Source organism: Nannobrachium achirus (assembly GCF_963921795.1).
Source record: "Nannobrachium achirus genome assembly, chromosome: 23".
Classification (NCBI taxonomy): Eukaryota; Metazoa; Chordata; class Actinopteri; order Myctophiformes; family Myctophidae; genus Nannobrachium; species Nannobrachium achirus.
The window spans coordinates 16,221,877-16,242,693 of NC_137830.1; the positions used below are offsets into that span (position 1 = coordinate 16,221,877).

Here is a 20,817-nt window from a genome sequence, read left to right on the forward strand (position 1 = left end):
AAATGTCACCCACATATTAATGCTTCAGTGCACTTGTTAAAGCACCAACAATGCAACACTGTCCACCTATTACTAAATTAGAGTGACAGACACCCAAGTTAGAGATAGGAGAAGAGTGATCTAAGCCACACACACTCAGCTCTTGTGGAAATCTTGTACACAGCCAGCCTACACACCACCTCACCAACAAGAAGCAACTACAGCTTTTTTTTTTTTTTTTTTTGGACTGGTCCCCCTCAGCGGTAGCCGAGGGGGACCAGTCCAAAAAAACCTTAATCGACCTTAATCGCAGAAAAGTCACTCGGGAAGTGTCGACCCCCAGTCTAGGAAATCACGACCTACAAATTTGGAAGTGTCAACCCCCAGTATGGGAATCCCCGACCTCAAGAAAATCAAGAAAATTGGAAATCTCATCCCCCATTATATGAAATCCCGACCGGTTATAATATTTTAACGCCTAAACTTCTCTCTCCCCCTGTGTCTCTCCCACTCTCTGTCCGGGGGGGGGGGGTTTAGTTTAGGCGTTCTCTGTTTGAAAGAGAAAATATTATAACCGTTCAGAATTTCATATACTGGGAGATGAGATTTCCAATTTTTCTTGATTTTCTTGAGGTCGGGGATTCCCTATACTGGGGGTCCCACTAAGCAATTTGGGGTTTAAATCGCGTTCAAATCGCGTCTTCGCCGTAACCGAACGTTTAGCTAGATCTGGTCTGTGACGAGTTTAAATTTTAAAGTTTTTTTTACCGGCTATGCATAGACGAGCCGTTGTATCAACGTCATTTAACGGCTACATTTCGCCGTTAGCGGCCGCCGAAAGTAGTGAAAATGCTGGCAGCCAGCAGGATTTAAAATCATTTTTCCTCAGCTCTGAGAGCCGTAACCTACCTGAACCACCGCAGCTGATCGTATTTATGATGATTTCTTGCACTGTTATTATTTGACACTGGGAGTCGACGGGGTTCGAACTCGGGATTCTCTGTACTTGAAACCTGCGCGCTACCGCTCGACCACGGCAGCTTGTGATCCATAGGGGTTCCAGCAGCTATTAGTAGTTGACATATTGCCTCCCACTGTTCGTTTGAGGTCGGTGCATTTGTTTGACAACACAAACTAACTTTATATTGATGCATAGCTATAAAACGATTTTATTTAATCATTATCGTATATGTGGGGGTGGGGAGACATGCAGTCTTGTGTGTTTGTGGCTGTTGGTGTCAGAATGAATTATGTAACTCGGAGAAATAATAGTATGCTGTCAGCGTACCACGGCATTATGCAATTATTTAATACACTTTTAGAATTTTTCAAAGGTATTGACCAGCACGTCTTTTAGACGGCTATAAGATGTGCAATGGCCAGAAACTGCTCAGTGGATGCAATCAACTATTAAGGTAAAACCGGGAGATACTGTTAGCATCCGATAATGAACAACTTGATAAAAATGTATTTAAAAAAAAGATGGTCTAACACACGTTTGCCCTAAACGGTAATATATCGTTATTATGGAAGCGTTCAGATGACGGCTACAACTCAACTAGACTATATAGTGAAATTGGCTCTTAAAATTACTTTAGTCCAATATTTGAAAACCAGGTGTGGATATTAAAGCTGTTTTTTTAATCAACAAGTATGGAATAATGGATTAAATGTAATCAGCTACAATCGGTCTATAGACAGACTGACGATAGACGGTTCAAATGAGGGCTAAACATAACCATTGGGCTAAATGACGGCTAGTGTTTACTGGGGTGGCACTGACATAGGCTATAATAACAGTAACATACCCCCCCCCCCCCCCCCCCCCCCCCCCCCAGCGCGGACAGAGAGGGGGAGAGACTTTTCTGCGGTCCTGGGGTGGGTTTTCCTGGGTGGGTTTTCTCTGGTCCTGGGATGACTTCTCCCAACCCTAGGGTGACTATTCCGTGCCCTGGGATGACATTTCCAATTTAAAAAAGGGATGACTTTGAAAGAGATCGACTTTTCTGGCATTCCCCCTCAGCAATGGCGCTGGTTTTGTAGGCCGATAACTCCAAATCGGCCTACAAAACGTCATACGCACGTTCCCCATAGGGAATACCCGACCTCAAGAAATTGGGAAATCTCACCCCCAGTATAGGAAATCCCGACCTAAATCCCGACCTGGAGACCTCACCCCCCTGCTTCATCTCTCCTTGGTCTGAAAACGTTTGAAGACCCCTAAAGTGTCTTTGGGTAGACAAACACTGAAGACCAGTCACTCCAGCAGGGGGCGGCATGCTACAGGATCATGATCCTGGATCCCAACCTCTCGCAGAAGGGAGTGTCACGTGGGCGGAGGGTAGACTGGGATCAATTCCAATTCGCTTAGCAGGTTGCAGATCCGGTCTGCAGCGGATATGGAGACGGTACGGTTCTGCGCATGCATTCGTAAGGCGTGATATTGAAACGTAAGTGCAAAATGACCGGATAGAGTAGGCGGGCCGAGGGCCGGATCAGAACACTGAGAAGTAAATAGAAACCACTGTTACAGTACAGGCTGTACTGAGGTCCACAGCAGAAAGAGGCGGAGGGTTGTTGTTACCTAGAACATGTTTTGTTGGGAAAACTGGCTTGTTTACCTTTGGTTTAGTTTTGGTTTTATTTTATTTTTTAACTAATTTGTTGCATAATTTATTCTCTATCTATCTATTAGACATTAGTAACAGCAGTTGGTGGATCTTCTTTGTAGTAGTCTTCTTCTCTCGGTAAAGGACATGTTACTGCTATTACTGGTGATTCTGTCAAGTTATTGTGGTGGTAAGTGATCGCCATGTTTACGGGATCATGTTTACATACTGGATTAAATAGTAATACAAAAGCAAGGGATTTTAAATCATTTACCCTAGTTTTCTTTTTTTTCTGCTTTATTATTACTGTTAATTATTAATTAACAGTGTTGAATGAGTACTGTAACTTAGTTAAAAGTCAAATTAATGTATTCAGAATGAAGTTAAATAGCTCTACTCTGATATCAAAATAATTGTTCTATCGTGTAACAGGGAGTCTCCCTGTCTCTCCAGCTCAGATTGATTGATTGATTGATTGATTGATTGATTGATTGATTGAATAATTCAGATACGGTCTACTAAAAGGATTTAAACCCAAGAAAGCACAGTGGCTTGTTTGCATTGGGGTCCTTTTGTACTCATCATGAAAAAAAATCTTTAGTAAGCACACGGATGGATTAACCTATAGGCCTATTTGATAAATGTGTGATGCAGATTTTCACCAATTCATAGACTTGTTTGACAGCACTGTCATCAGTCTATGTTGGATTCATGTTAATGTGTATTTTCAGACATTTAACCACTTCAATTGTCGATATTTGACCTTGACCTATATGTACTTGATATTCTCTTTTTTGTACCTCTAGTCTACACCAAACCCATTTGCCGAAAATAGACGATCTACAAGCTCTCAACGCCTCGCAGTGCGAGGAGAGCTTGTAGATCTGCTATTTTTGTCTAAAGTTCTCACCGGAATAGAGATGCGAGAGTTCAAGTTGTTAATTTAAAAGGTTTATCCTATCACACAAGGATTTGTCGGCCCCCTTTAGTAACTCTAAGGACCCCCTGTTGAATACTCCTGTAATAGAAGATTAACACGACCTCTCTGTGTGTGTTTTAAGGCTCATATGGACTATATAAAGAGGTGTGCTATGGGAGAGATTTGACTATATCTTTGGATGAAACGCCTCTCCTTGACTTTAGTCGAGAGTGGTTCTTCCTGCCTGTTAAACCAGGCATCAACAGGACACCAGTTAAAAATCGGGTACGAGTGGCCACAGAAAATGGGACGGTGAGTAAGATGTGGGATAATAATTGCGACCAAAGGTCGCAGTATACCATGAGAAATGTCGTAGCTTGTCCGTCCTTCCGTACAGGAAGTGATGTCACTGTTGTCACATGACATCACCTCATCAAAGATCAAACCCTGGATATCCATACTATCACTGTGACATCACTTCCTGTTCCACTTTCTGATGTCATCAATCCCAGGCCCTAAGTGGCCCAAAAGCCTGCTTTACTCTGATTTACATCCTACGATTCCTACCTTCCCCGAAAACGTTAATATTAAGTCCATATATGTATATAGATATATATTAATAAAGGATAAAATGTCCATATACAGTATGGGCATTCCCAGATGATGCCCTGTTAGGGTACACACTTATGCCCCTATATGGAGATCCCTGTCCCAATGCTATCAATATTAAAGACATATCTGGGAATGCCCATATTTGGTAATGCCCATATATGGGCATGTTTTAACTGGTCCCATATACATCACTGGCCAGATGGCCAAGAATTGGCACGCCCTGAGGCGTCTTACTAGTAATATGATCTCTTACACCAGTTCTCAAACACTTTAATTTCAGGGAGCCCCATAGCTTTCGTACACTCCATTACTACAATATACAAATATACAACAATATACAAAGGCCAAGTGGCCTTGCACCTGACGTGATTAAATTTCAGATCTGGGTTGTCTATTTTCTTTGCAGACTAACTATACTCTCATGCCAACCCCTGTGATGTTCAGATAGTTTAATCAAGGATTAACCTTTTTATGACAGATGACTTGTGATATTACTACAAGGGTAGAATTACAACTGACTCTCTGTGTAATTGTGTTCTCCCCTCTCCCAGTCGTTGGACCCTCACTATGAGATATCATCTGATAAGTTCATTATACGGGACGTGACAGAGAGAGACAATGGCTTTTTCTCTTATAGCACTCTCTACATGCAATTCAGAGTGGCAGTCAAAGGTGAGACCATATTATGACACTTCAGCCTCATCCATTCCAGCTGCTGTTCTAGGATTATGGTAAATGGTGCATTTATATAGCGCCTTTACCCAAGACGCTTTACAGAGATTGTGCATTACATTCACCCATTCACAGTTCACACACACATTCATACACCGATGGCGGAGGAAACCATGCAAGGCACCAATCTGCTAACCCAACTATAGGGGTTCAGAGTCTTGCTCAAGGACTCTTCAATACTAAATCTGGGGGATCGAACTGAGAACCCTTTGGGAACCCTCTGTGTTCTAATAACGGTTTCTCTACCTCTGAACCACTGTATACAACAAGACAAGCCCAATAATGGCTTCAAAGGCTTCTGGTCGGTCTATGACGTCAGTCGACAAATTGTCAAATATTAGGGGCAGAAATTGGGAAAATAGCTGATCTACATGCTCACGCCTCGCAACGTGAGGCGTTGTGAGCATGTAGATCGGCTATTTTCACAATGGAATTGATCGAGTCAAACTAAATGTAATGCCAACTCCCACAATTCCAAGTGCTTATACAGGGTGGGTGGGGTCCCCAGTTAAAAATATGATTATTTTGGGGGTCGCGCCCTGAAAAGGTTGAGAACCACTGGTTTATGACTTTATCTATGGCTCTTTTTGACAACAAGAACTAATAATGAAAATGAAAAATATGGCTTGGTTCTATGTTTCTCTCGACTCTGAATTTGGCTGTAATTTTAGCCCCTGCTCAGAACATGGTAAGAACTTGTGCTTATACACATACAAAATGTAGCGAAAATAAAAATAATAAAAACTAGACTAAATGAAGAGAAACGATCAAGGAGATCTAAGTAAGACAAATCATTTGGCGGCGTGTGAGTGTCTCGCTCCGAAAATAGCCCATCATCAGGAAATCAAAGCAGGGTCAAACAACCTTTGCTGCGTGTCACTCCCCACCTCTCTCCCCATTTCCTGTCAGTCTACTGTCCTATTAATAAAGACATAAAAGCCCCAAAAATAGTATAGAAAATATGTGAACAAATGAGTGCATGGGATTCTATCTACGTGAGCCCATGGTGATAACTAGTACAAAAGAAATGTGGGTGCTGATCAGTCCAGTGGTTTGTGAGATTCGCTCCAGACGGACAGAGATACAGATACGATCAAATGCTTCCGTCATACAGTGTGTGCAAAGGAAGCGCTGAAAATGAGCCGGGAGTGAAGCGGATGCCCCGCCTCGTCCTCCCCGCCTCAGGGGAGATTGTGGAATAGTAGTCTGGCTACGCAAGACTAGCCTAGCTCAGCTATACCATCATCCACCCATGTTAAAACAAGGAGGGGATACTGCAGTTATTTAGCTGCATTAGTATAGAGTCTGGCCAAGCCAGGCTAACGCAAGACTATGGGTTTTGTAAACACAACTCACTAAATAACGTGACAGACTCAGGCCTGCATGCAGATTATGACATTTCACATGACGATTAATTGTCACTCAAATAATTGCGGTTAACGATTTAGTTGTGTTTTTGTCGTTGACAATTACTTTTCTGTTTGGCTTTTAGGCTTTAAAGTTGCACATGGTAGATATGACACATAACCTAAATATACAAAGACATTACTGACATATTTGACAACTTTATACTTAAAAAAGAACATTGATAGTGTAAATAGCCGATCTACATTTCCACTATTTTTGGCTTTTGAAAAAATATATGAAGATTTTTCAACATGAAACGATTTTGACAATTATGAAATATAATCGTCCTACATGCAGACACACAGAAAGACCCTTTTATAGACAGTATTAAAACTGATATGCATCACCAGTCCTGACCACATTATGTCACTGTAATGTCAGTTAACCCACTGTCACATATTTATTAAGTATCTATCATGTTTCCCCACCTTGCGTGCGTGTGTGTGTGTGTGTGTGCGTGTGTGCGTGCGTGCGTGCGTGCGTGCGTGCGTGCGTGCGTGCGTGTGCGCGTGCGTGTGCGTGTGTGTGTGTGTGTGTGTAGATTGTTCGAGTAAAGTGACAAAGACGTTTGGATCTGACTACTACTTCATATTTCCCAGTAATGCATATTCCCTGGAATTCACTCCTCTGGTAAACCCAAACTCACCACAGGTAATATAATAATAATTAAAGGTAGGGCTGCAAATATTGATGATTTTCTTGGCGATTATTCTATCGATTACCTTTATGTTCCTACTCTCACCTATGGTCATGAAGTGTGGGTCATGACTGAAAGTATAAGGTCTCGGGTACAAGCGGCCGAAATGGGTTCCCTCAGACGGGTGGCTGGTATCTCCCTTAGAGATAGCGTGAGAAGTTCAGTCACCCGAGAGAGACTTAGAGTAGAACCGCTGCTCCTACACTTGGAAAGGAGTCAGTCGTGGTTGGGGCATCTAGTACGGATGCCTCCCGAGCGCCTTCCTAGGAAGGTCCTCGATGCACGTCCCACTGGGAGGAGACCCCGTGGCAGACCAAAGACCAGATGGAAGGATTGTATCTCCAAACTGTCTCGGTATACTCCCTGAGGGAGTGGAGGAAGTTGTTCGGGATAAGGAAATCTGGAAGTCTCAGTTGGAACTGTTACCCCCGCGACCCAATTCCGGATAAGTGGTTGAAGATGGATGGATGGATGGGTTTACCTTTTAGCTCTGTTAGACTTTAATTTTATAACTACTTAAAAAAACTACAACAGATACAGTGAAAATGGATGACGCCACAACGCTTGTGGTTTGGCTATTTTTTATATTTAGCATTATAATATTTTTTGCCTACATGGCCAAAATAGTGAAGATTTTATTGATTCTGAGCCCGTCCTTATCAATTTAGGTAAAATGTTTAGATAACACAAATACTTTAATTATTTTAAGCGATAACCAACATAAATAATATTTGTACGCTTTATTTATAGAAAAATACTCGACCCTTAACAATTTGTACGCCAAACTCGTTCAGTAACGAGATACGGCCACTAGAGGTCACTCTGCCAAAAGGAGTTATCTCGTTCCTCAACGAGACGACAAAGGGTTAATGTGCAGCGTGCTGCGCGCATCCTGTGTTGTCTGTGAATGACCCTAGTCCATACTTCACACCGTGGCTCGCAGAGAGATAAAATGGCGCGACCAGGCTGCATTGATTTCCATTCTAGGCTGAAACATAAAAAGGGCTTTATCTATGAATGAGGTGCAAAGAACGCCAGGGAAGCAGAGATCTGATTGTTTTCACGGCAACACTATACCGCGATGGTCGGCCCCCGTTTGGATTTTAGTTTCAGAGCGTTTGTAAACAAATGGATTTTCTTCCTCAATCGTCAGCGGACACTTACGTGCACACGCACGAAGCTTCCGAGGCTCTTCAAAATAAAGCGTGAGTGAACGGCGGCAGCAGCAACAGCTAGAAATGTTAGAAACCTTGGCTTCCCATGTGTTAATACATTATTAGGATTTTATCGATTCATTATTTATATTTTATGGGTACCCAATACCCAGCCATTTGGATTCTGTTCCTACTTGGAACCTAATTTCGATACCCATTCCTACAAAACAGAGTATTAAATTCGATTGTCTAGTTAAAGTCGTTGATCTTTTATTTGTATATTCTTTTTCAACCCAGACCCAGGTCCTATGGAATCGCAATGACCCACTCGCCGGTAAGTTGCAGGCAGGAGGCAGGGGAAGAATGGTGAACGACAAGTGGACGATGAACAAGCTCACCTATTGGTACGAAGGCTTCTACACCTTCAGGGACAAGAACCACAAGATTGTTTCCAGAAACAGGATGCAAATTGAAGGTAAATGAGAAAGATCTGACGTTGTATCTAGGGATAGGACGATAAGCGATATTATCGTTTATCGTGATAACGACACGATAATCGTATTGTGGAGATTTAAATTTATCGTGACATCGTCCTCCGTCATGCACTGGGATCAATTCACCTTTTATTTGCCGAGCTGCATATCCGGTACCACTTAAACCCTCTATAATTGGTAAAAGGTACTTATAATATACGTACTTGATACTCTCTACCAAATCTCTTTGCAAAAAAATAGCTGATCTACAAGCACACAACGCGCCGAATTGCGATGTGTTGTGAGCTTGTAGATCTGATTTTTTTTTGGCAAATGTTCTGCCCCAGGATAGTGGATGTTTGGGATATTTTGATTATCATGATAATCTCGTACATCACGATTTCTTTGGTCACCATAATCGTGATGTGACATTTTCATATCGTCCCATCCCTAGTTGTATCACATAACTCAGTGGTGGGCAAGGTACTCAACCCCATTTGAGTCAAAGTATAGATACTCAAAAAAGATTTTCCAGAAATCTACAAGAAATATCAAAAGTAGTGAAAATAGCTGATCTCCATCTACTACACCAAAACGTTTTGACAAAAGTAGCCGATCTACAAGTGTTTAGAGCTCATAGAACGTTTTTGGCAGATGTGGTTCCGTATTTTCCGGACTATAAGGCGCACCGGACTATAAGGCGCACTGTCAGTGAATGGTCTATTTTCGAACTGTTTTCATATATAAGGCGCACCGGACTATAGGGCGCACATAATAGACGCTACCGCTGCGTTATGCATCCAACAGATGGAGCTGTGCTAAAGGGAATGTCAATGTCAATGAATGATCCATATATAAGGCGCACTGGACTATAAGGCGCACTGTAGTTTTTTGAGAAAATTAAAGGCTTTCAAGTGCGCCTTATAGTCTGGAAAATACGGTAAGTGGTTCTTTCATAAAGTACCTTTCCTTTAAGTATAGTAGACGCAAAAATATAAGTATCCAAAGTTACAAAACAAAAAATACTCAAGTACATGTAGTGTGCTTTGTGTTTCATCACGACTTGACAACCCATTTAGAACGGGTACAGTACACATTATTGTGTATAATTATTTTTTATGCTTTAACTATTGAAAAATAGCAGATATACAAGCTCACAGCGCGGCACCGAGTGTCGCGCTGCAAGCTTGTAGATCTGCTATTTTTGAAAAATTGTGAAAATTAGAATTTTGACCCGATTCTATAAGTGTCTTTTGAATCCTTCTGAGGTTTTTTGAAAAACCTATGTTTCTATGTCAGCAATCTGGCTAGCCATCGTCAAAGAAAAGGTCCTTTTCACTTAAATGGAGCTCAGTTAGTCTGTTCTTGAGAGACTACTATGTCAGTGGTTCTCAAACCTTTTCATGTGAAGGACCCCCAAAATGATATTTATTTGGCCACGGACCCCCATCTCAAAATATTTAGTTCCAGAGACCACCCAGAAGCAGAATTTGAGTTACAAACGTTCGCTTTAAAAATACATATATTCAAAGATTTGCACACTTATTTTCACGGCTTTTTCAAAAATAGCAGATCTACAAGCTCGCAGCGCGGCACTCGGTGCCGCACTGTGAGCTTGTATATCTGCTATTTTTCACTGGTTAAAGCATTCAATAATTCTAGGCCTAAATGGGTTAATTCCATACTTTAATGAGTTGTGTTTGAATGCCATCCCCTCTATCTCACATCACAGAGCAGTGGCAGTATAACGACAAGGTCCAGGGCGAGGAACTCGGCATCACGTTAGAGATGGACCCTGCGTTGTTCGACATGACCTTTGAAGCGGACGCGGATCATTCCGAGAAAGTGCTCTTGATGAGGGCGGGCGAACTGCAGCATCACAAGGCGTGCGCGACGTTTCAAAGTCGAAGGTATGAATGTCGAATGCTAAAGCTGGAGGGGGCGACGCTGCAGATCGTCATCGAGGACCTCCAGCCATCGGACTCGGGTCACTATGAGTTCAGAGACGGGAAGGACCGACTGGCCCTCGTGGTGACTCTGCAAGTGAAGGGTGAGTCATGCTGCACTGATCCTGGTAGCACGCTAAACTCACTTAGTGCCGGTCAACTTTCAGATCAACTATCTCACTATGGACTTCCCTGCCAAGCGACTTTAATCGATTTTTTTTTTTTTTTTTAATTATTTTTGGACCCCATTAAATCTAGTAAACATGATTTCAATTGTGATTTTGCATGTTCCACCCCCATACAACCCCATCTTTCATACAGGGCAGCCATCTTTGCTTACATAACATGTAAAACATAATGGCTATTTTCTCAAGAATGCCTGAACGGATTTCCAATCTGATTTTTTGGTTTGAAAGCTGTGAACAGCCTGCACAAACATGGTGCATGATCTGTGCATGGGCGCGCATGATCTGTGCACTATAAATTACATGGAAGTCTATGGAGACTTATTGCGGGGAGATCCCAAAGAAGGCATATTTAAATGGCAGTAGATGAGTTAATGGCCCTCTTTCCACTTTGAAGGCTAATCCAGAACCAGAATGATAGCCAACGCTCACATTCCGTCCATTCAGATACACCTCGTTTATTTAATAATGTGTAGGAGCAGAACTCATGGGTTCAATTAAGAAGATATTTATAGGATAACTCTTTATACTGTGTAATAACAGATTAATGATCGATTAATTGAATGCTTGATTCAGGTACACATTTCCATCCCTAAACCTGCCATTCCTACGGAGGCAGTGACCACCTAGCCTGGGTTTCCGAGGCTAGTGACCACCTAAACCAAACCCTAACCCTAACCTCAGTAGGAATGGCAGTGGGTAGGAATGGAGAACTGCCCCCGCTTGATTCTGATCAGCGTTTTGTTATTTCTGGATAACAGGCCGATGCCTAATCAAGGCTCAGAGCACCTGGGTGCACCGCGTGAATTGTATTGCCGTATCCAACATGAGAGCCATGTAAACAAACACCCAGTGTCATTCACAACTAAACATTGCTCTCAAGAATGTTTTTTTTTTTTTTTTTTTTTAATATCTGAAGCGATGCAGTAACCACCAAACATAGATTCTTCTATTTGAGCAACACTTCCTTGCGCTCGGCGGACGGCCAGTGCAACACTTGTGGAATACTTTTACAACTGTAAGCAAGGAAATATTCTGTTTTGTTTTTACTTTTGGATCAATGTATTTATTAAGTAGCCGTGTAATATGCAGGATAACGTCTGGCCAGATGTATTGGAGCCTGTTTACTCTACAGCTTGAGTACTGGCTATCATTCATGATTTACTCTTGTAGCCGTGCAAGGCGTGCATCACTTTTGTGACTGAAGTTTGTCTTCACATTCCTTCTAGATTGCATTATAAGCATAACCAAAGCTGAAGAGGGAAGTACCTCATTAAAAATAAAAAAGTGATAAAAGCCGATCTACACGTTCTTGTAGATCAGCTATTTTTGCTATACGATGATACACGAAAGAAGAATATAAACTAGTCTTGTGCCCGGGGGTTATGTACACTCACAGTATATGAGGGATTGAATGTACTGTCAGAGTATGAGATCAGCATGCAGACAGACAGCCATGGTGGCGAGAGGCGACACCGTTTATTATCAGTGATGTAAGCATGCAGACAGACAGCGGACATCATCTCCAAATTTGGGCATTGTTTCAGCATGCGGCTGTTACCATGGTGGCGACTGGCGACACTGTTTAGTATCAGTGATGTCAGTATGCTCATCTCCAAATGTGGGCATTGTTTCAGCAAGCGTCTTTTACCATGGTGGATGTCAACATGCTGATCTCCAAATTTGGGCATTGCTTCAGCATGCGGCTGTTACCATCGTGGCGACACTGTTTAGTACTAATGATGTCAGCATGCAGAGAGATTAGATTGTGTTGTGAAATCAAGCCGCAAATGGAAACAAATCAAGAACCTGTGAAATCCGCTACAAGGCATGGTTCGCTTAGTTACTTACCCAGAGCACTTCTTTCTGTTCTTTCAGAGCGCTATCCTTCTTACCTCAGATATATTGGTGTTGCTGTCGGCATATTAGCGTTGGTGATCTGCTGTTGCTATGTGAGAAAGCGCTGCTGCAAGACCACTAGAAAGAACCACTCTGTTCCTGACACTGAAGCAGCACCAGATGTACCAGTTTATTACCATGATGTGAGTACCCAACCCTACAGTACGTATAGTAGCCAGTTTAAGCAGCCCGTTTCTACAACTGCAACGCGAGGCGGGACTACAGCTGCCATGACATAATCACCGTAGCAGTCAAAATCATTAAGCAAACAGACGTCGGCGAGGGGGTCCCGACCCTTCTACTGAACTCTTTGGTTCCCATGGTGATGCGTCTAAGTAGCTGGCATTGTAGACGCTGCGTGGGAAGGGACCTTCTGGCGTTATTATGAAGACGGTCGCGACGGCGGCAGGTTAATCTATCGAGCGCTGATCATTTCCGGTTACCGTTGTCATCTGCCGTAGCCGTAGCGTTGCTTGAAGTCGCTATTAACCATGATGTAAACACCAACACACCCTGCTTAGGCTAGTTTCAGAATAGTTTTTATATGAAGCAACTCCATGTCTTCATGTCAAACTGCAATTCTTTTATTTCAACTTCCTTGGGTCAATTACAGGACAACACCCAGCCTTCCACCTCAGCTCATCCTACTGCTAGTCCATCAAATGGACCAACATACTGCTGTTGGGGGGCGCTCCACCCCCAAGAGCCTGGATCCACCTACCAGCCACCACTGCTAGCTGCTTTATATTGCACTAGAAGGTCGGCCGGCTATGCCGGCCTCCCCTCTAGGCCGCCGCGTTGCATCTATCGGTGTTTTTTTTTAGAAGAAAAAATGTTTTTGATTAAAAAAAAAATGTTTGAGAAAAAAAAATGTTTGAGAAAAAAAAATGTTTGAGAAAAAAAAAATTGAGAAAAAAAATTTTTTGAGAAAAAAAGATTTTTGAGAAAAAAAAAAATTTGAGAAAAAAAGAATTTTGAGAAAAAAAAAATTTGAGGAAAAAAAAAGTTTTGTGAGAAAAAAAAAATTTGAGAAAAAAAAATTTTTTGAGAAAAAAAATTTTTGAGAAAAAAATATTTGAGAAAAAAAATTTTTTGAGAAAAAAAAATTAGGAAAAAAAAAAGTTTTGAAAAAAATAAAACGTATTGGTGATGCGATGACGTGGTGTATAGTATACGGATGTTACTGCGATTGAGGTGAAAGAGAAAAGTGGAAAGTTGTGAGCTAACTATTAGCTATTTGTGTGTGTGTGTGTGTGTGTGTGTGTGTGTGTGTGTGTGTGTGTGTGTGTGTGTGTGTGTGTGTGTGTGTGTGTGTGTGTGTGTGTTCTGGCTACGCCCCCCTCGGTTGAAATTGGATCCGCCGGTCCCATAGCTGGGAATACGAGCCAATCACCGGTCACCATGGCAACGTGGGGCCAATGATAGAGTTATGGGCGGTTTTATTTATTCCCTACGCCCTACCTATGAGTTGGAGTGGATGTAAAGGGGGCGTGAACGGGCTTGGAAGTGGGATGCGGCAATAGGAGGAATGTAATAATAGATAGTATTAACGTTGGTGTTCTGCTGTTGCCATGTGAGAAAGTGCTGCAGAAATAACAACTCTGTTCCTGACACTGAAGCAGCAGCAGATGTAGGCTATATTACCATGATGTAAACACCAACACTAACGCACCCTGCTTAGGCTAATTTCAGAATAGTTTTTATTTGAAGCAACTCTAAAACTGCTATTTGTCTTTGGTTCAATTACAGGACAACACTCAGCCCTCCACGTCAGCTCATCCTACTCCTAGTCCATCACATGGACCAACGTACTCTTACCCACTCCACCCCCAAGAGCCTGCATCCACCTACCAGCCACCACTGGTGCGTTGCTGTTTTATAGAACTGTGTTTCTCAAATGTTTACATTTCAAGGACCACCGTAAATGAAGGCTTCAGCGTTAGTTAATGCAGGAGACAAGAGTCTAGCCGCGCCCAGCTGTGGTCAGCTGTCAGTCAGCTCTTTTCCTATTCCTCATTCCCATACCTGCTGGTCATTACGTCACACTGTCATACTCCAATCAGAGCTCTCGTTCAGTAGGGAAGGCTCCTTTAACCCATTCAGAACTGGTACACATTATAGTGTACTATTATTTTATGCTTTAACTATTGATAAATAGCAGATATACAAGCTCACAGCGCGCTGCGAGCTTGTAGATCTGCTATTTTAGAAAAATCATGAAAAATTGAATTTTGACCTGATTCTATAAGTGTCTTTTGAATCCTTCTAAGGTTTTTGGAAAAACCTATGTTTCTATGTCAGCAATCTGGCTAGCCATCGTCAAAGAAACGGACCTTTTCACATAAGTGGAGCTCAGTTAGTCTGTTCTCGAGAGACTACTATGTCAGTGGTTCTCAAACCTTTTCATGTGAAGGACCCCCAAAATGATATGTATTTGGCCACGGACCCCCATCTCAAAATATTTCGTCCCAGGGACCCCCCAGAAGCAAAATTTGAGTTCCAAACGTTCGCTTTAAAAATACATATGTTCAAAGATTTGCACACTTATTTTCACAACTTTTTCAAAAATAGAAGATCTACAAGCACTCGGTGCCGCGCTGTGAGCTTGTATATCTGCTATTTTTCAATAGCTAAAGCATTAAATAATTCTAGGCCTAAATATGGCTTGCTTTCTCTACCTATGCTTGGTCAATCTGAGTTCCCAGAAGTTCTTTTTCTCGCCACTCGGGGGTCAATGCTTGGTTATCCGAAGCCTCGGATACGCGCTGCTAGCTGCCTCCTCCACCCCAGCCTCCACCTTTGACCAGTCTGGCAAAGCTCAAATACTTGTGATTACGTCTGTTGATTTAAGTGTGTCAATTTAAGTGTGTCAGTGTATTGCTATTGTTCTGCTATCGTATCCCGTTGTGGGTATTGCTTAGCGTTCCCTGATTTTGCTTAGCAAGCATGCACGAAATTCAGGGAACAAACCCAACAGTGGAGCCCTAAAAGCCAAGATTAACTGTATTCCATTTGATTTATGCAATAAATGGTCACATCTACTTTGACGTGAGCGTTCTGACTAAACTCTGGGTTACAGACCTAAAGGTCCATTTAGTACCCCCTCAAGGTACCACTCTATACCCTGACAGATCAGAATTGATAAGGATTGTTTCGTCTTACAGGTTCCTGGTCCTGAAGACCCCCCTACGAGCTCCACTCAACCTGAGGTATGGACCCACTCCTAGTCCGTACCTGTACATAGGGACTAGGGAGACCGATTATCTTTGCCTCATTTCCCCTAAGCCCTGTGTGATGTTTATAATTTAGTTTAATATACACAATATTCCCTCTTGAGTTCAATGTGAGGAAATTAGCTACGGATGAAGCAAAATGATAATTTCTTATTTATGTAAAGTACAATTGAGTACACTGAAAAGCGCTCTATAAATGAAACGTATCAACAGCTAAGCAACTGCACTGAATGAAATGGTGTCTTCTGCCCTTGGCGCACAATGCCCAAAAAAAAGTTCTGTTGTTTTTGACACACGCTACTAAGGCAAATGCTGTACTTGGAAAGAAAATGGAAGGTGTTTTAACAAACACTCCAATGATCACAGAGGTTCTGGTAAACTGTTCGAGTCATTTGAGATGAACGGAATTAGAAACCCCACACCCAGCGCCGGCGGGCGGCGGGCCATATAACTACGCACTCTGCGTAGGGCCCCGCCGACCAAAAAGGCCCCCCATCGCCCCCTCCTCAGCAGAAAAGAACTAGTGCTACATGGTTAATCGTTTTCAAACCAAAATCGCGATGTGAAATTCTCTGCGAAGTAGACTTCCCAAGCAATATGGAGACGTTTTAATTTTTAAAATCCCTTCATAATTGACTAAAATGATCAAATCAAACTGTGGAGACTTTCTTTGCTTCCGCGCATCTCCACACCGCTGAAAGAGAAAGTGAATGTGATGTTTTGGCACAGTGGCCACTGTGCAGGAGCGTGGGAACAGCATGGGAACTAGGGGTGCTGCAGGTGTTCCAGCACCCCTATGGGGAAGTTTTCATTTTTTATTTAAATAAGAAAAGAACAAATCAAACGTAGGACAAATACATTGCCTGTTGTTGTCGTTTTTTATTTATTCATTTATATATACTTGTTATATATATATATATATATATATATATATGTATATAATATATATATATATATATATATATATATATATATATATATATATATATATATATATATTTCCATTATAAAATGGATTAAAAAACGATAAAAAAATTTAGGCCTATTATTTTTTCGCGGGCGCGAGCGGGCGCGAGCTACGCTCGCGCCCGCAGGAAGGCCCCATAGCAGAATCATGCTTAGGGCCCCCATGGGCCCAGAAACAGCTCTGCCCCACACCAGGCCTGGAATTTCGTCATTTTAGGGGCAAGGCCACTTGGCTTTTGGTGTTGTTCATTATTTTAGGGCAAAAGGCCAAATGCCACGCAGGAAGGGCAAATAAAACAAGATTTTAGTCCATTGAAATAATTTGTTGAATTTAAGTGTTCGGGATAATCTGCAGTGAAATAGATAAATGATGGTATTTACAATCTGATCCATGCTCAGCTCCGCACCAATCAAAGTCACTGGATTGGTTTATATAGATGGGGACTCGGGGGGTAAGATTTCAGAATCTCAACAAAAGAGACAGGTGTCTACATGACATACACCGGTGTCTACTGTCTACATATTGACGAGAAAGAGATAGAGGAGAAAGTGGTTCAGTCAGCTGGGGCATTAAGGCCACTGTGGCCTCAGGTCATGCCATTGGTTTGAGGGGCACAAGGCCAAACTGAGGGCCAACGGCGGCCGTGGCCTTCATGAAATTCCTGCGCTGCCCCACACAGAGCTTATTGGAAACAAGGCATAAAGATCTAAATAGTGGTGGAAATAACGAACTACATCTACTCAATTACTGTATTTAAGTACAATTTTGAGGTTTGATGTACAGTATAAGTAGTTTCTTGTATTGTGCATTTACTGCATTAGAGCAGTGGTTCTCAACCTGTGGGTCGGGACCCCCAGGGAGGTCCCCACATTAATTTGGGGGGTCCCCAGATGATTGGCTTAATGTGCAACATTGTTTTCTCACTCAACAGTAAACAAACCAACAAAGTTTAACTGTATAGAGTGTACATGCACATTTTTAAAGTGACAATTTAAGGACTTTTTAATACCTCTAAAATGACAAATTAAACATTGGCCAAATAGTCAAATATTAGGGGCAGAAATTGTGAATCTACATGCTCACTGTTAGCATGTAGATCTGCTATTTTCACAATAGAACCGTGTTATACATAATGTAATGCCTCAACTCTCATCAGGGTGAGGGGGGGGGGGGGGGGTCCCCAGTTAAAGTATGATTGTTTTGGGGGGTCGCAGCCTGACAAGATTGAGAACCACTGCATTTACCATTAGACTTCATTCAGCATCATCTTTTTGGTCTTCTTTCTTTCAGGCGGCGACCACAGCATCTCAGGACAATCATATGGATGATCCTCCTGCATATGATTCCCTCTTCTCTCCTGGCGCTGAACCCCAGTTTGAGCTTAGAGGAGCCACGTTCCCTTCTGCTCCACCGCTCAGTTCAGACACGCCTTACTCTGACGTGTACAACTCAGACAAACTCAACTTTCTCTAGGAAACAAACTTTTGTTCTAAAGATCAGTTGATGCCTTGCGACTTAACATTAGCCTTCCCACCGGCCTTCTGTCCCCTTTCTAACGTACTGGCATGACCATCTCACTGACCGCTGAATAAGGCTGGGCAATATATCGAAAATGTATCGATATCGAGGTATCGCCGTTGTGGTCCAAATCATTAAGCAAAGAGCCATCGGCGACGGGTTCCCACCTCTTTCACTGAACGCTTTGGTTCCCATGACGACGCGTCTATGGAGCAGACGTTTTAGAGGCAACGTGGAAAGGGACCTTCTGGCGTAGTACAGACGGCTGCTACGGCGGCAGGTTGATCTATAGAGCGCTGATCATTTCCGGTTGCCGTTGTCATCTGCCGTCGCCTTAGCGTTGCTTAAATTCGCTATTTTCTGGGTTAGGCAGGCAGCAATCTGGCAAGCCATCGCCAAAGAAAGGGGAACGCCCGTAAGCTATCATGACTCTGTCTCGAGAGAATGGGCAGGCAGTGGACCTAAAGCAGAAAAAAACATTAAAAACTATATAATGCAATTGTTTTTACTAATATTGTGAGTAATATCGATATCGAAGGTTTTCCTAATATCGCCCAGCCTTACCGCTGAATCTCAGGTTATCATTGACTGTTGGTTTTCCTCACAGTCCATTAGCAGTGTTTACTCAACTGGTCTAATTTAAATGCCCTAATAGCCCTAAACTATTATTTTTATCTGTGAGAAGTTCTGTCATTGGTCGATAGACAGATAGCCTGCCCAATAAGCAGACCAATCAGGACCGCCTCTTGTTCTTGTTCGGATTGGTTGACCTGTCTGTCAATCCTTTTAGCCCTGGTCGGCTGGTTCATGCACCAGTGACAGAGCTTCTTAAAGATAAAATAATAGTTTTGAAGGCAGAGACTAGATTTATTTAGGGAGCATTGTTAGCCGCCTGAATAAAAATAAGCAAGTTTCCTGCTCATGTCAGCAGAAAAATGCTTATAGCAACTTTAAAAAATGGCTTCATTCATAGCAGGCCTGAAAGAACATCAGGAGACCACAAGAGGAGGTCAATTATGCACTTGTTCGTTCACATTCACTGCCAAAAAATGTTCTCCTTTGTACATAGAGTGTTTTGGATACGTTTTTTGTTTTTATTTTTATCACACGATTTTTGTAACCCATTTTCTTTTTTTCTTTTTTTTACCCGGTGCCAATTGTCTAATGTAATCCTGGGCGCAACACTCCCTCTGCCAACCTGGGACAAAGGACTAAGAAGGGAATATTGTCAGAAATAGTGTCATATCCAGGAATAAATTCCTTACCAAAAAATGTCTTCACCAATGTGTTTGTAAAGGTGTCTAGTAACACATCCCACAAGACTGAAATTCAGTTTCCCTAGGAGAATCAGTTACAGCTGATGGAAGTTGGAGTCCCATTAAATTAACTTTACAGGATAAAACACACCAAAATAAATATACATGCTACTTAAAGCATATTTATTTTGGTGTGTTTTATCCTGTATAGTTAATTTAATGGGACTCCATTTTTCATCAGATGTAACGGATTCTCCTAGGGAAACTGAATTTCAGTCTTTGTGGGATGTGTTACTAGACACCATTACAAACACATTGGTGAAGACATTTTTTGGTAAGGAATTTATTCCAGGACTTTTTACAGTATTCCCTTCTTATGTATGTTTTTGTGTCACTAGGAGACATGGGAAAAACATGTAAACTCCACCCTTCTGCCAACCCCACCTAGGGTAAGGGCACTGGGTTTTGTATTTGTTGATGATATGTATTATTGTGCAGTGGTGGAAAAAGTACTAAAATTATTTACTTAAAGGAGCTATGGTCAACTTTTTCTTGAAAAACGGATGCTAAAATAAAAATAATGTTTCGAAAATATTTTATAAAAAAATAAGCTTCATATATGTGTTTCTATTCAAAAATGACCACAAAAAGCATAAAATAATGATAAAATAATCATTTTGGCCATTTTCAGACAACCACTTTGTTTACATTCTAGTCTATATAGACTAGGATGTAAACAGAGTGTCGGCCCTACAATGATAAAGTTGACTATAGCTCCTTTAAGCAAAAGTATCAATACTGCAATGTAGAAATACTCTGTTACATGTAAAAGTCGGAAATTCAACATTCACTGTTGTAAAAGTACAGAAGTATTGGTATCAAAATGTACGAAAGTACTCATTATGCAGAATGCCTCATCTCACAAGTTATCAAATGTAAAAAAGATCTTTTGAAAAAGGCAGATCTACAAGTGCTCACAATGTGTGCGTCGCATAGCCGTCGAAATTAATATGGGGCTGAAGTGGGCAATGAATGTTGATCAAAATAATCTACAAAATCAAAATCTACAAGGTAACTAATAACCCAAGTTTTCAAATAATTGTAGTGGAGTATATTTGTCTCTGAGATGTAGTGGAGTAGACGTAACAGTAATGGAAATTCGAAATACTCCAGTAAAAATACCTCAACATTTTACTAAAGTACAATACAGTACTTGAGTAAATAAATGTTA

At 41.7% G+C, this 20,817-nt stretch overlaps 1 protein-coding gene across 1 annotated transcript; it reads left to right on the forward strand.

Annotated features, from left to right (window-relative positions):
* Nucleotides 1-2,622: 2,622 nt before the first annotated feature.
* Nucleotides 2,623-19,712, forward strand: LOC308308402 (uncharacterized protein). The gene is made up of 10 exons (XM_080753819.1): nucleotides 2,623-2,778; nucleotides 3,650-3,819; nucleotides 4,671-4,791; nucleotides 6,800-6,909; nucleotides 8,407-8,584; nucleotides 10,315-10,632; nucleotides 12,592-12,755; nucleotides 14,362-14,475; nucleotides 15,777-15,821; nucleotides 18,103-19,712. The coding sequence occupies exons 1-10, from the start codon at nucleotides 2,736-2,738 to the stop codon at nucleotides 18,283-18,285; spliced, it is 1,446 nt and encodes a 481-aa protein (XP_080609945.1). The 5' UTR covers nucleotides 2,623-2,735; the 3' UTR covers nucleotides 18,286-19,712.
* The last annotated feature ends 1,105 nt before the right edge of the window (nucleotides 19,713-20,817 follow it).

Excerpts from the sequence above, each read along its gene's own strand:
- LOC308308402 (XM_080753819.1), top strand. The coding sequence starts at position 2,736 with ATGTTACTGCTATTACTGGTGATTCTGTCAAGTTATTGTGGTG. Across the intron at positions 2,779-3,649 it reads TCTGTCAAGTTATTGTGGTG|GCTCATATGGACTATATAAA; the intron begins GTAAGTGATCGC and ends GTGTGTTTTAAG. Across the intron at positions 14,476-15,776 it reads CCACCTACCAGCCACCACTG|GTTCCTGGTCCTGAAGACCC; the intron begins GTGCGTTGCTGT and ends TTCGTCTTACAG.